This window comes from Phyllostomus hastatus, unplaced genomic scaffold, assembly GCF_019186645.2.
Source record: "Phyllostomus hastatus isolate PE091 unplaced genomic scaffold, TTU_PhHast_1.1 phas_contig_1, whole genome shotgun sequence".
Lineage (NCBI taxonomy): Eukaryota > Metazoa > Chordata > Mammalia > Chiroptera > Phyllostomidae > Phyllostomus > Phyllostomus hastatus.
This window is the reverse complement of record NW_025333498.1, coordinates 46,236,392-46,253,241: the sequence shown is the minus strand read 5'-3', so window position 1 is coordinate 46,253,241 and position 16,850 is coordinate 46,236,392. Positions and strand designations below refer to the sequence as shown.

Below are 16,850 nucleotides of genomic sequence, written 5' to 3'. Positions count from 1 at the left end.
TAAGACTTTCCTAGCTAGGGAGGAGAAGTCAATGTCTGACTTCAAGTTTTAAAGGGCAGGCTGGCTCTCTTGTTAGGGGTTAATCTTGCTGGTGACTTTAAGTTGAAGCCAGCGAATGTTTACCATTCCAAAAACCTAGGACCCCTAATGATAATGCTGAATTTATTCTGCCTGTGCTCTATAAATGAAACAACACAGCCTGATGAGATCACATCTGCTTAAAACATAGCTTACTGAATATTTTAAGCCTGCTGTTGAGACCCACTGCTCTGGATAAATGATTCCTTTTAAAATAGTACTGCTCTTTGTTCGTGTACCTGGTCACTGAAGAGCTCTGATGAACAGGTAAAACAAGATTAATGTTTTCACACTTGCTAACATAACATTCATTCTGCCGTCCATGGGGGAAGGAATAATTTTTTACTTTAAAGTCCTATTATTTCACAAATACAGTTTGCCATACACTGTGATTCCTTTGATAGATCTAGGTAAATTGAAAACCTTCTGGAAACAAGTCACCATTCTAAATGTCATTAAGAACATATGTAATTCATAGAAAGAGGACAAAATATCAACATTAATAGGAGTTTGGAAGAAGTTGATCCTAATGCTCCTGGATGACTTAAAGAGTTCAAGACTTCAATGGAGGAAATAGCTATAGATGGGGCAGAAATACAAAATAACTAAAATTAGAAGTGGGGCCTGAAGGTGTAACTGAATTGTTGCAATCTCATGATAAAACTTTCACAGGTGAAGAATTGCTTCTTAAAAATGTTTGAAGACAGTGGTTTCTTAGCTGAAATCTACTCTTGGTCAAGATGGCTATAAAGTCTATGGATATTACAACAAAGGATTTAGAGTATTACAAGAACTTAGTTGATAAAGTAAAGTCAATGTTTGAAAGGATTGTCTCCAATTTTGAAAAAGGTTCTAGTGTAGGTAACATTCTATCCAACAGCATCACATGGTACAGAGAAATCATTTTTGAAAGGCAGAGTCAGTTTATACAGAAAACTTTATTGTTGTCTCACTTTAAGAAATTGCCACAGCCACCCAAACCTTCAGCAACCACCACCCTGACCAGTCAGCAGTCATTAACATTGAGGCAATTGAGTCATTAACAGCAAAACGACTACTTCCCTTGGAGGCTGAGATAATGGTTAGCATTCTTTAGCAATAAAGTATTTTTAAATTAATGTATGTACCATATACATTTTTAGATTTAATATTATTGCATACTTAATGAACTATAATATAGTACAAACATAACTTTTAAAAAAGATTTTATTTTTATTTTTTTTATTTAATCTTTATTGTATTTTTTCCATTACTATTTAGTCCCTTTCTACCTTATTTCCCCCACCACACTGTTGTCCATGTTCATGAGTCATTTATTTCTAGAGAGAGGGGAAGAAATGAAGAAATAGAGGGAGAGAAATATCCATATGTGAGAGAAATATCTATTGGTTGCCTCTCTCTCATGCCCCAACCAGGGAATGGCCCATACCCAGCAATGTGCCATAACTGGGAATCAACCAGTGACTTTTAGCTTTGCAGGACAATGCTCATCCAACTGATCCACACGGGTCAGAGTTAAACATGACTTTAATATATAGTAGAAACCAAAAAGTTCACCTGACTTGGCTTTATTGTGATATTTTCTTTATTGCAGTGCTTTGGGAAAAAAACCTAAATATCTCTGAGATATGCCTGTATACTTTTGCTTTTCTCTTAAATTATGAACAAATTCAGCTGTAAAATATAACAATGTTAACAGTGAGAAATTCTATGGTACTGTTAGAATTTCACTCTAAGCTCAGTGTAGAAGGGGCCAAATCTTTTAGAAGAATTATCTTTGCACCTGTCCACTTATATTCAAATGTTAAACTATTCTAATATTGAGGATAAGTGTTATTGATTTCATAACACAAAATCATCATAATATGTCTATCACTTCCTTGCCCCAAACATTCATGTAAATTAAATCACTATTATCATTATAACAAGTTGCCATTTTTTCAGGCTCTCATTTCAATTACATATAAACATTTGCCTATCTTAGGCCTCTAAGGACCCAAATTTTAACAGCCACGAGAAAACAAAGACAAAAACATTTGTTTGTATTAATGTATAGTGTTTATATTGCATTTGAGAATATTTTCAATAAATACATGAGTTTGAGAGTTTGAGGACTTGGCTGAGTAATGGGTTTGCAGTAGAAATCAGATTTCTCTGGCAAACTTCATTGTCAACAATAGGATTTATTAAGAAAAATCTATAACTTGATTTCTGACTTCTAGGTGCTTATTATTTCATTGGAGAGATAAAGAATAAAGAAACATGATAGATAAGAATATAAAAGACAAATAGATAAAAAGCAAAAATAGATAGCAAATTAATAATGTGATCACATATTCATGGACAATATATTCTAGAAACAGAAAGGATAAATTTATGCAGAGCAAGAATATTCAAAAGAAGACTACATTAAAGAAAAAAGATTGGAGCTAGTATGACTTAAAGCACATCTAGGATTTTTAGAGGTGAAGAGGGAAAAGTATAATCTAAGTAGAAGAAGCAAAATGAAAAAATATTATGATGTATGTGTTTTTAGCAGTCTGATGAAGCCTGTATTTTTTAAAATTTATTACAAAGTTTTAAAAAATATAAAAACAGTAAGAAAAAAGTAAAAAAAATATATACGAATAGCTAAAGGAATCAACCATATTGAACTGCATAGATAAACACTTTTGTAGTAATATATGTGCTTTTTTGTTAATGCATTTGATAACAACACTGAGCAGTGTGCCTAATGACTACTATCACTGAAGTACCCATGGCTTTCAAAGCTTGAACTTAAGTAATATTTTGAGATATCAACAGCTTTAACATAATATAAATGTCTGCTACTTGTATTGGACACCCAGCCATGGTTGCTGATAGCACACATTCTCAATTGGAAGAAAATGACAACTTTCTGTGAGAGGTTAAAGAAAACAAGGTGTAATATTTTCCTCAACAAAGTTCATGGATCCCTTCAATTCTATTCATGACCGCTAAGTGCCCTATAGACACAGACTACAAATCTGGAGGAGACAGTGGGACACCATCATTCATTAAGTACAGAATGTGTGGGGGGCACAATAACAAGTGTTTTATGCTATTCTTGCAACATGCTGTGAGGGAGATGTTGTGATAATGGGCATTTCTACTTGAAAGATGAGAAAACTGAGGCACAGGAAGCTTCATATAACTTGCCTGGAATCACACACATAATGAACACCAGCTGAAAGATTAGAGTTCAACTGTCAGACTCCATAACCATTGCATGTTTTTTCCCCTGTGGAATGCAACCTGGAGAATCAGAATATTTTAAATGGACAGTTAGAAGATGAACACAGCCAGACCGAGGAGTTGTTCACAAGAGTGGTAGAAATAGTTAGAAGTGTGGGAAAGGACCAGGCTTTGGATTCTAAAAGGAATGTGAAGAAAAGTAAATGTAAAATGTTTGGAACATACAACATAGCCCTTAGGAAGAGTGATGATGAAAGTAGTATCTAGGAGAAAAAATAATAACCTGATGGACTGAAATGGTAAGGATTATTGTAATTAGTTTCTGTACGGAAGATTTCAGAGAAGGTCTAAAATGACACATTTTGCTTACACCTTACCTTAAAATAAATGAACACTTTTATTAATTTTCTGAAACTATCTTTAGTTTTATTTCTTAATATCTGTTTTTTTAAAAAAATACACAATCCACAAAAATAAAAAAGCACTTTCTATTCTTAAAGATAGCAAAACACACACCTACTTACCCACACTTGTGCAACTTTCACCATCTGCATCCAGCTTCCACCCTTCGTAACACGAGCACTTGACAGTACGTTTGTGCTGCTCACACACTTGACTGCACTTCACGTGAGGGCTACAGTAATCCACAATTTCACACGTTTTATTATCTTGGTTGAGCTGAAGTCCTTCAGGGCAGGAACAGACAATCCCTTTCCCCGGAACAACAGAACAGTGGTCACTGCAGCCTCCATTGTTTAGGGAACACTCATCTATGAAAGGAGAAGAGATTTTAGGGCATTATCAATTATTTTGATCAATTAGACGCTAATCATTGAACTCAATTCCCTAAGGCTGAAATTAGAGTATATGTGTAGTAATAAATACAAAGAAACATTTTCAGATTTTTGGGGGTTCAGGTAAGAATTATGAAATAATTCATTCAATGACCAAATATAATTCTGTATGATAAGAATTGGGAATTAAAAAATTTCCTATCTGTAAAATTTTGGAGTACAGTTGATTTTACCCAATAGAGGTAATGTGGGTTTATTGTCCTTATTATTACTAAACTAATTATAGTGAGCTTTTTAGCAGTTATGTGAAGTCTTGAAGTAAACAAATGAATTCAGAAGAAATTTGTTTTCCCAATTCAGAGTGCAGAGGACAAGAAAATAAAGCTGTGTTTTTATATCATTCTCTTCAGACTATATTTTCTCTTTTTCCCCTTCAGTTAGCCCAGGGGCAAAGAAAAAGTGAGTAACTCTAATTTCTTTCAACACTTGTAGTGCTTCAGTGATCATTTCTGGATTTCCTGATTGAGATCATCATTTCCTTTTTTGTTATGAGGAAAGTGACATTTTGAAAAATTAAGCCACCTGTCTAGGTTACTTAATTGAAATAATTGATGAATATAATTTAAATTTGTCAAAGTCTAGACTTTTTCTATAATTACCCATTTAAAATTTTAAGAGTATTGTTAGTTTCCTTCATTTGGAATTGTTCATACAGCCTTCATGTACAAGCCTCACATTTGTAATGCAAGAGATACATCAATGCAGCAAACTACTCCAGCAGGGAGAACAAGCTAGGAGAGAAAGGAGTGAATATAGATAATCTCATTCTGTCACCTTTGATTAGTGTTTTTGTTATTGTTGTTGGTTAATTTAGCTTATTTATTTACTTATTTATTTGCTTGGAATCTTATTTAAATTTTAGCATCACTGACAGAGACTTTCATTACTAGTTTAAAGTTCTTTAATAGAATCACAAACTCTTTGGAGGAAAAGACACTTTATTACATAAATCCATGAAAAGGAATAATAGTCTTTTTGTAATACTTGTCAATGTTCACTTCATATCAAAATATGCTAACTTGAGGCTTCAAAGTAGTTGTCTTTCCTACTTTTAATCAGGCAGCTTCATCATTTCCTTAAGTCATTTTCTCACAACCTCAGGTTATCTCATTGTTCTTACCATTCCATAAACCTGTCTTCATTATTCTGTTGGTGCCACTTTCAGTACTATCTAGAAAACATATTTTTAAAACAGCCTTGCTAAATTTCTAATTTGCCCACAGAGAAGAAAATATAATTTTCTATATATGTGCCAGTTGACTAAGAAGATGGTTAGTCAAAAGTAATTGTAAAGCTCAGAAGCTATCAGACAGAAATCATTTTAACTGATTAAAGCACACTAAAGAAAGCTATTGTATGAGGACTAAATACTGAGAAGAAAATTAAGTAATATCCACTTGGTTTTATTATCTATCCCCCTCCTTTCTTTTTTTCTAAAAATGTTTGTATTATAATGATTGGGGCACAGGACAAAATTTATTGGGTGGCAGTAAAATTTATTCTATAGGTCAGTAATAGCAAGGCTCTCCTGTTCAGAGTGACTCAATGACAGAAATAATCACTTTAATTGTGGCAACAGCATGGGCCATCCAGAGAGCTAAATGATGAGTACAGCTATACCATTGTTAATTAGTTGGATATAGGCTAGAATAATCTGCTTTACTTTCAGAAATCTCTAATCATATTTTTAAGAATATTATAGATTTACAGGATATAAAAATATAGATAGTGTAGATAGGTTTCAGTGCTAAAAGTTTCATTTATATAGAATGAGTGGAAGGAACAAATGCTACTATTAAGTATCAGCAAGTGAACTAAAAAGTTCTAGGTTTCTGAGAAAAGAAAATGCAGTGAAAACTGCAATACCACAGAGATCGCCTTCATCAGACCCATCAGGGCAATCCCTTCTCCCATTGCAGAGTTTCTCTGGCTGCAGGCAGACTGATGTGTCATTAGCACAAGGGTATTTGGGTGGTCCACACAAGAAATTGTCACAGTCATCTTCATCGGACTGATCTTCACAATCAATATCTCCATCACACACCCATCCTTTGTTGATGCATCTCCCTGAAGAAAATAGAAACAACATGAATTTAATTTTTGTACTTAAATCACTATAATAGTGAGCAGTCATTATTGTCTTCAGAGGTAGAACTACTTGTCATTAGTAAGAAATCTATTTGCTGAGAGTTTGACAGTTTATTTTCATGACATTTGAATAGTTCTTGCTGTAGTTGTTAAAGTGGCTCCTAGTGTTAAAACCATGATATTTTATTAAATTTCAAATTATTGGTTTATCTTACTTAAATAATTGTGTGATTAATTGAAAGTTTAACTATAGTACTTTTGAAAGCAAACTTTAAAGGTCTATTTATATATAAATATCTCTCAGAGCCCTAAATTTAGTTAAATGCTATTGTGTCTTTTGGAACCCAAAATTTAAGTAAACACTTTATATTTGCAGGAGCAGATGGTCTTATATTTATACTTATCACCTCAGCACACTCAGGCTTATACACATGCGCTTTCAAAAAAGCTACATATTTCTGTAGCTAAGATATATACAAACAGAATTATAGAAATTATAGGTATTACTTTATTGACTTTGAGAGAAAAATTGATTACTATTTAACCAGTCTATCTCAAAATAACAATGTAAAATGCATAGAAAGCAATGGTGATTGTCTATGTAAACCTTTCTTTCACTGCAAATTATTCCTCAATTCCATATTGTTTGCATTCTTCTTCTAATTCATTATTATTCTAGATTTCTCACTATCAAGGTGTTATGTGAATAAAAGAAATATACCTTAAGAAAATACTAGTTAATGACCGACTATATACCAATATCATAAAATGTTGGGGCAAACAGAAAGAATGCATAAGTCCCAGAGTTGTCATATAAAACTTCTTCAATTTTAAAAGCTACTAAATTTTAAAATAAATGTTGGTGAAAAAATGTCTTATAGAAAAATATTAGCAATTCTCCATAGTATTATAAGACAACTGAGAAAAATCAACACAAATGATCAACTCTATAATTAATATAAATACATTTAATAATATTGGACATTAATTATTAATGAAAATACTCAAAATAAAAATTGATGGACACTTAACTAACAATAAATTTGATGTAAATGGAAAAATACATACTTTAGCCTCAACATCATAAATACAACTAGTAACACTATTATTTTGTATCATTCTGGAAATATGATCTAATGCAATTAGGAAGTAGAAAGAAATGAGGTGTAAAGTTAGAGAAAAGTATCATTATGTTTTGTTAATATAATCATATAATTATAAAATTAATATAAACTAAATAAGGACTATGAGACTAAGCATTCCAAAATAGATAGCTAGTTTCTAAAATTATATGGAAATCAATAAATTTTATATATGCAAAATAAATATAGAAGAAGTGACCAATTTAAAGATATACCATAAAATAAAGTAGTTTGTATTAAAACTAAACAAGAACTATATAAAATTTATATAAAGAAAATTTTAAAGAAACCTACAAAGAAACCTCTGCCCATGGGGGGGGGGGACATTGCATAAAGATATAGTTCAGTCTTAAAGAGGAAGATTTATACTGTAAAAATACTCACTTTCTCTAAGTTAATACAATACCAAATAAAATAGTATCAATATTAATATAATAGTATAAGCTTATCCTAAACTTAAGAAAATGAAACTGCAAATGTCATTAAGTAAAAAAAAAGATAGTGTATATGCCAAGTGTTTAGAAATATTTTAATAAAGCAGTAAAATATTTTATAGTAGATTATCAATAAGCATATCAATAATTCTGAAACATAGAGACATCAAAAATCAACTTATGTATATGGTTTTAAGATACAAAAAACATCTAGTTATTCAAAATAGTAGGAAAATTAATTGTAAAATTAATGATGTAACATACACTGATTAGCCATCTGGAGAAAAAAGGTAAAGCTGAATTACCACTTGATTCTTTCACCAAAATAAATACTAAATAGATTAAAGAGGTATTTTATTTTATTTTTATTGTTGTTCAAGTGGAGTTGTCTCAATTTTCCTGCCACCACTTTCCCCCATCCCCCCCATCCTCATCTCCCACCCTCAATCCTGCCCCTCTTTGGCTTTGTCTAGGGATAAAGACATATTTTAAAATAACAACAATAAGCAAAAAAAATCTTGAATAACATAGATGTTAAAGCAAACACTTAAAATGGTCATTACACAATCCCAGAAAACATAAAGACAAATTGATAAATTTGATTTCATTAATATATTTTATTTTACATTGTAACAATAAAATCCATATACAGATGACCAATATACAAAAAAAATATTACATTTAACAGAGGAGCATATTTATTTAAAGTGCAAAGGGCTCTTATACATTAATAAGATAATAACCCAATACACAAAGTTCAAGAGATACAATAAATCAATAATGGCTTATATATACAAGATGTTCAAAACATCTTTCAAATAAAAATAAACTAAAACAGCAATTAGATACCATTTTCTCTATCAGATAACTTAAGATAAAAAAAAATAGATAATACAAACAGATTTGACAAGCGTGTAAGAAACAACCCCAAAGTTGAGGGTGCTGAAAATTGGGATGACCTCTCTGTAGGGCATTGTTAGGAAATCTAGCAAAAAAAAACCGCATTAACTATTTATTACAGTGATTCTAATTTTAGATTTTTGGAATATTTTCATTAATATATTTGTATAAATTCATAAAGATGCATATATAAGATATGAGCTGCTGCTTTGAATATATTAGTAAAAGAGCAGTAGCAACATAAATTATAATTTGCAAGAGTGGTAATATCAATTACAATGCATCTATACATTGAAATTACATGCTTGAGTGAAAAAGAATGAGATAATTCTGCATAAATTAATATAAACAATCTACAAAACACCTCAACAAAAAAGCCACAAAACTTATTGTATGGTAGGCTTTCTTAGCCTTAAAACTTATTGTATGATAGGCTTTCTTGTTAGAGAGGTTTGTCTCTTTACCAGTATTTATGACTCTATTTTCATACAGGTATCAATATAAATATATGGATAGTATTCTTTATATATGAATTCTTTCTGGAGGACAACACAGGAAACAGTTAAAAATGATTGCCGCTAGTGAGGAAGACTTGAGGTACAGGAACTGAAGTAGGAGAGAGAAGGATTTTTCATTTAATCCTTTTGTGCTATTTTATTTTCATTCTACCATGAAAACATAACTTTTCCCCCAAAATACTGGATCATTTTTAAAACCATGAAGATAAAATGTATGCACATGTGCCATAAGTCTGATAGTTTCTACAGGCACATTATAAAAATTTAATATTCAAGTTACTTTGTGGTTTATATTTTCCTAGGGAATTTAGGAAATATTGGAAATCATAATTTCTAGTCCACATCACCAATGAGCTTATAATTTAATTAGCAGGAGAAGATCATAATTGTAGTTTAAAATATGATATCTTGTATCTAACACTAGAGTATTAAATTGTATGGAGACATCCACAAGAATAATAAAATGAAAGGAGTTCAAGGATAATATAGTAATTTCCATTTTCAGTTCAGTTAATCAAGTAATAACTTTTTTTTTGTCTAGACATCATGATATTCTTGACCAATGACTTCATAATGACCCTAGAATTGTTTCTACAAACTCATCCATGAATCAGTATCAATCTTTTAGAGTCAGAATAGTAATAACAACTATTTTCAATCCCTGACCTAAATGCTGCTTGGAAAAGGTAAAGAGAAAAATTTTATTCAAATGACTATTAATAGAAAAGCCGCCCTGGCTGGCATAGCTCAGTGGATTGAGCACGGGCTGTGAACCAAAGTGTTGCAGGTTCGATTCCCAGTCAGGGTACATGCCTGGGTTGCAGGCCATGACCCCCAGCAACTGCACATTGATGTTTCTCTCTCTCTCTCTCTTTCTCCCTCCCTTCCCTCTCTAAAAACAAATAAATAAAATCTTAAAAAAAGAAAAGAAAAGCCAAAGAACTTATATGTACATATGTATGACCCAAGGACATGAATTAAGGGGAATGCTGGTGGGAGGCGGGGTGCAGGATCAAGGGGAATAAAGGGGAGAAAAAAAACAAGATAACTGTAATAACATAATCAATAAAATATACTTAAAAATAAAAAGAAAAAAGAAAACATTAATGCAGATAGTTAACAGATATGAATAAATATGGACACATAATATAAAAGAACTTTACAAGTTTAAATAGCTTCCTCCTCCCATTGATTTTTCAGGGTATGTTTGAAGCTTAATTGCTTCTCTCTTTCTCATTTGTTTGGTTTTAATTCTCACAAAAATGTAGGTAAGAAGGTACACCAGTCATAATAAATATAATCACATTTCTAATCCATGACCATTAACTGGGTAAAACCCCCAAAACAAATGACCTTAGCAAATATGCTTTAAAAATGTTAATTTTTTATTGATTCATATCAAGACAAATCCTTATGTAGTCAAGTCTTTGGTCATAACATCTTGAAAGAAGAGTTATTATGGATTTTCTTCTTTAAGGTCCCTCATTTGTATATAAAGAACTTGAGAATTATGTCAAAATATTATTAAAATAAAATAAAGATTAATAATATTAAAATGTGTTATAGAAATTGAAAATATCCAATATTTAAAAAGATAAAAAATAAATATTGTAAATGTGCAAAAATAAGTTGAAATAATTAACTAAATTACTTTGCCTTTACTAATTCTTTTTATTTATTTATTTTTATTTTAATCATTGTTCAAATACAGTTTTCTCCTTTTTACTCCCAGTCCAGCCCCGCTCCCACCCCTCCCCACTTCTCTCCCATTACCACCCTCCCCCTAGTTTTTGACCATGTGTCCTTTAAATTTGTTCCCATGAACCCTTCCCAATGTCCCCTGAAATTCCCTCTACTCTCCCCTGTAGTCATTGTCAGCCTGTCCTCTATTTCAGTGTCTTTGGTTATATTTTGCTTGTTTCTTTGTTTTGTTCTTTAGGTACCTGTTAAAGATGAGATCATATGGTATTTGTCTTTCACTGCCTGGCTTGTTTCGCTTAGCATAATGCTCTCCAGTTCCATCCATGCTGTTGCAAAGGGCAGGAGCTCATTCTTTCTTTCTGCTGCATAGAATTCCATTGTGTAAATGTACCATAGTTTTGGGATCCATTCATTTACTGATGGGCATCTTGGTTGCTTCCAGCATCTAGCTATTGTAAATTGTGCTGCTATGAACATTGGGATGCACAGGTTCTTTTGGATTGGTGTTTTAGTATTCTTAGGATAGAGTTCCAGAAGTGGAATTGCTGGGTCAAAAGGCAGATCCATTTTTAGTTTTCTGAGGAAGTTCCATACTGCTTTCCATAGTGGTTGTACCAGTCTGCAGTCCCACCAACAGTGCACTAGGGACCCCTTTTCTCCACAACCTCTCCAACACTTGTTGTTTGTTGCTTTGTTTACGATGGCCATTCTGACTGGTGTGAAGTGGTATCTCATTGTGGTTTTAATTTGCATCTCTCTGCTAGCTCGCGATATTGAACATCATTTCATGTGTCTTTGTATCTTCTGTATGTCCTCCTTAGAGAAGTGTCTGTTCAAGTCCTTTGCTCACTCTTTAATTGGATTCCTTGTCTTCTTAGAGTGCAGTCGTGTAAGTTTTTTATATATTTTGGAGATTAAATCCTTGTCTGAGATAATTCTTTAAAAATATATAACATGTTGAAAATAATATTAGCTATATATTAACAAGTTGAGTTCTATGTAATATTTTCTGATTTATTTATAATGATGTTTTCAACCTGATAACTATGTGTGTAAGATGCTTATGAGAATTGTAGCTTCACCCTTTGAGCAAAAAGAATAAGAATGGGCAAATAACAAGGGCAAACACCACAAAAATAAGCATGTTGGTATTATGGTGGCTAGTACAATTGTGTATACAAACACACACAAGACATTATAAGCACTGCTTTGATTTGTGTTACCTTAAAATATACCATTTACATTAAATGCTCCCACAAAGTCAACAACTCTAGGAAAATTAAGTGATTCTAGGTATCAGTAGAAAATATGCTGCTTTCCCAAAATAAATTTATATGATCTTTTCTACATTAAACTGATTGGATATTAAAAATAAATGTATCATTTTATAAACTATTTGATTGATTTTATCTCAAGAGACTATTCATGTTTTAACAGGATAATTTCTCTTCTGGGATACAACTAACAGTTAATAATAAGAATATGATATTTTACTCAATAATATATTTATAATTTATTTTTAAATACTGGCCCATGAATTGCAATATTTTATTTTTCATACTACTAACATTTAATGCCACATACATATTTATTTCTCTAGTAATGTCTGTTTTCAATTCATTTCAGCAAATATTTATTGAGTGTCAAGTGCTTGCTTAGTTGTTAAAAAAATGTAGAAAGATAGAAAAAACAAATTCCTGATTCCATGGAGCAATTAGTCTAGTAGTGACAGACATTCTAATATTCAACATATAAAAATAATATAAGCAATATAATCACAGAGTGATATGAAATTTCACAGAAGTAGAAGATATGTATAATTAAAAGGTTGATATTGGATTTACTGAGATGTTATTTGGAGAAGGGTTTTAAATGTTTATTGAAAATATCACATATGAGCACAAGAAAAGCTATATATATACACACATGTGTTTGTGTATAATTTGTATGTGTATTGTTTTAACATTGAAATATATACTCTCTGGGAAAAGAAAAGAGCAAATAAATCAGAAAAAGAGAGAAGATGAAATTGTGTAGAGAAATAACATGGTACTTAGTCCTACTCCTTAGTGGACATGTGTGAGGGCATAGATGGCGGAAGTAAATGAACTCTTCCTTAAGTTGTTTCTCTTCCATTTCTGAGTGGATCAACTGTAAAATTATATTTTTATGTATAGACTTTATTTCATACTAAACATTCTTTTTGTAATAGTGTCAGTACAAATTTTCATCAGGAATATATACACAGAACTATGTCTATTGAATTTTATAGCTGATTTACAATGGCAAATTTGAACACAGGCAATTTGAGCTTTTTTGCTGCAGTTAACCCACTCATAAAATGCAATTCTTATGTAAATGTATAAAGATGGAATAGAGTTGAATTTGTTCCAGAAGCAATAATGAGACAATTTAGGGACACAGTTAATAAAATGTTAATTGGTAATTCAAGACACATTTTTAAACTTTAGAGACAATGGAGAACCATTGAAAGATTTTGAGAAAGCATATATTCATGTTACAGCTTATGAAGTAAGAGGAAACCAAAACTGTGTGTAGGATAGATTGAGGAAAATAATTACAGGGGAAAATAGGAAGCCATTCCATGGTCTGAGTGAAAAATAATGCATGTTTAAACTTAGGCTATGGTATGTGATCAGAAAGAGTGAAGTGAGTGATGTTAGATAAATTGTGGAGATAACATTAGTAACACCTGGAAACTTATTATATGTTAGGTGTGTTAAAAGGTGCTTTTTGTTTTAAATCTTCATGTTAAGGGAATCAAAGATGTTTCTAACAAAAATTTAAAATGAGGGAGAATTTCTGGCTTTGGGGGGAAAGAAGAATATTTAGCATGGCATTGGAAAATGTGGGTTTGAAACATAGGGCAGTTTTTCGTGACAAAATTTGGGAGACATTTACCCGGGGATGATAGTTGAAACTTTGGGAACAGAAAAGATTGTTATAAATACCTTATAGAAAGATGAGAAGAAGCAAAAGAAATTAAAAGAAAATCTATGCAATACCTAACACATGTGTTCAACACATATTTTTAAATAAAAGGAAGAAGTAGAGGGAAAAAGGGAAAGGAACAAAAAAATTACATAAATCTAAATAGTAAGTGGATAAAGATGACAGTCTGTTATGAGAATTCATAATAAGAAAAGATTACTATGCTAGCGATGAATATGCTGAAAAAAAGAAATCAGTCCCATTTACAAAGCATCAAAATCAATAAAATACATAGGAATAAAGTTAATCAATAAAGTGAAGGACCTCTACTTTGAAAACTACAAGACATTGATGATGGAAATCAAAGAAGACATAAATAAATAGAAAGGTATTCCGTATTCACAGAGTAGAAGAATTGATACTGTTCAAGTGTCAATACTATCCAAAACTATCTATTAGATTTGATGCAACCTGTATAAAGACTCCAATAGCATGTTTTACAGAAATAGAAAAATAAAGACTCCTAAAATGTATCTGGGATGACAAAAGAACGCAATTAGCCCAAGAAATGTTGAGAAAGAAGAATAAAGAAGAAGGCACCACACTTTCTGACCAAGTTATACAATAAAGTTGTAGTAATTAAAACAATATGGTACTGACATAAAAACAGGTCAATGCACTAATGGGACAGAATTGAGAGCCTTAAAATAAACCCAAATGTGTGTGGTCAACTAATAATTGACTAGGGAGACAAAAATACTCAATGCAAAAAAAAAGGACATTCTCTTCAGTAAGTGATTCTGTGAAAATTGAATATTTACATGTAAAAGAATAAATTTGACTGTTATCTTTCACCACTCCAAAAAAATAATAACTCAGCATGTATTAAAGACTTACGTGTAAGACCTATAGCTATAAAACTCCTAGAAGAAAACATAGGAAAAAGGCTTCTTGACATGAGTCTTGGTAATGATTTTTTGGAAATCATATCCAAAGCATAATTGACAAAATAAAAAAATAACAAGTGAGCCTATACCAAATGAAAAATCTTTTACACAGCAAAGGAGAGCATTAACGAAGTGAAAATACAACTATTTTTTATTATTGTTCAAGTATAGTTGTCAGCATTTTCCCCTACCCCTGCCCCCTACCCCAGCCATCCCTACTTCCCTCCCCTGATTCTATACCCCCCTTGTTTTTTTCCATGTATCCCTCATAGTTGTTCCTGAAAACCCTCCCCCTTGCCTCCATTATCAATATTCAATTCAATAGCAAAAACAAATAAAGAGGAATAAACAACTAAAAAGGGGGACAGAAGACCTGAAGAGATTTTTCCAAAGGAGATGTACAAATAGTCAACATGTACATGAAAAAATGTTCCACATAAATAGTGATTAGGGGTATGCAAATTAAAACCACAATGAGATACATCACACCTGTTAGAATGGCCATCATCAAAAAGACAAAGGATAATGAATGCTGGCATGGATATGGAGAAAAGGAAACCCTTGCACACTGTTACTGGGGTTGCAAATTTGGTGCAGTAATTATGGAAAACAGTATGGAGGCTCCTCAAAAAATGAAACTAGAAATGTCACATGATCCAGTGATTCCACTTCTGCAAATATATACAACAAAAATGAAAACACTAACTTGAAAAGATATCTGCAAGTCTATGTGCATAGCAACATTATTTACAAAAGGCAAGACATGGAAACAACCTAAGTGTCCATCAATGAGTAAACAATAAATTGTGTTATATATCAGGGGTCCCCAACCCTACTCCTCCCAGTCTGCGGAGACCACTAGAATTACCACTTGAGCTCCACATCCTATCTCCTCTCTCCCCTCTTTTCCCACCCCTGCACCACCCCAGTTCATGGAAAAATTGTCTTCCATGGAACCAGTCTTCAGTGCCAAAAAGGTTGGGGACTGCTGATTATATTTATTTATTTATTTATTTATATAAAATAAAATATTATTCATCCATAAAAAATTAGGAAATCCTACCATTTGCAAAAACAAGAATGGACCCAGAAGGCATAATGCTAACTAAATTAAGTAAGTCAGAGAAAAACAAAATACTGTTAAGGTCTCAATTATCCATGGGATTAAAAAAAATCCAACCAAACTATAAAAAAGAGATCAGATTCGTGGTTATCAGAGGTGGGAGGTGAGGAGAAGAGGAATTGGAGGAAGTGGTCAAAATGTACAAAGTATTGGTGATAAGATCATAATTACTGTAGTTAAACTGCTATATGATATATAGGAATGTTTGGAGAGTAGATCCCAAAAGTTTTCGTCACAAGGAGATGTGTTTTTTTTTCTTTTATCTGTATGAGAGTATAATCATTTCACAATATATGTGATTCAAACTTGTGCCATGTACATTAAACTCATAGCGTGATGTGAAGATTTATTACTCAATAAAACTGGGCAAAAGCCCTGGCTGGCGTAGCTCAGTGGATTGAGCGCGGGCTTGCAAACCAAAGTGTCACATGTTCGATTCCCAGCCAGGGTACATTCCTGGGTTGCAGGCCATAACCCCCAGCAACCACACATTGATGTCTCTCTCTCTATCTCCCTACCTTCCCTCTCCAAAAATAAATAAATAAAATCTTTTTAAAAAAGAATAGCTTTAAAAAAAAACTGGGCAAAAAGAAAAAGGTTTTAAGGAGAGGACATGTGTTCCAGAGAAAGAAGTCAGAGTACTGCATTTATCACCCAAAATATCTATTATTCATTAAGCTTTTATTATGTTCTAGGCACTTTTTATACTTTCTATTGGTTGTTATTATTATCATCTATAATTTACAAATCAGGAAATTGAAACATAAAGAAGTTCAATAATTTATTTGAACTCACATACTTACTGAATGGCAGAGCAGGGCTCAAGAAAGAGACAAGTATAGACTCACCATTCCTGTTGACCATTGAAACAGCAGTTTCCATCAAAGGTAGAAACTG

General features: G+C 32.1%; 1 protein-coding gene across 1 annotated transcript in view; it reads right to left on the bottom strand.

The window, feature by feature from the left end:
- The window catches only part of LRP1B (LDL receptor related protein 1B), a 1,811,620-nt gene that overhangs the window by 644,368 nt on the left and 1,150,402 nt on the right, over window positions 1-16,850 (bottom strand). Inside the window, exons 23-24 of the mRNA XM_045853515.1 lie at window positions 6,015-6,215; window positions 3,819-4,064 (exon numbers count right to left, since the gene is read on the bottom strand). Coding sequence (XP_045709471.1) covers window positions 3,819-4,064; window positions 6,015-6,215 — 447 coding nt within the window. The remainder of the gene's footprint in view (window positions 1-3,818; window positions 4,065-6,014; window positions 6,216-16,850) is intronic.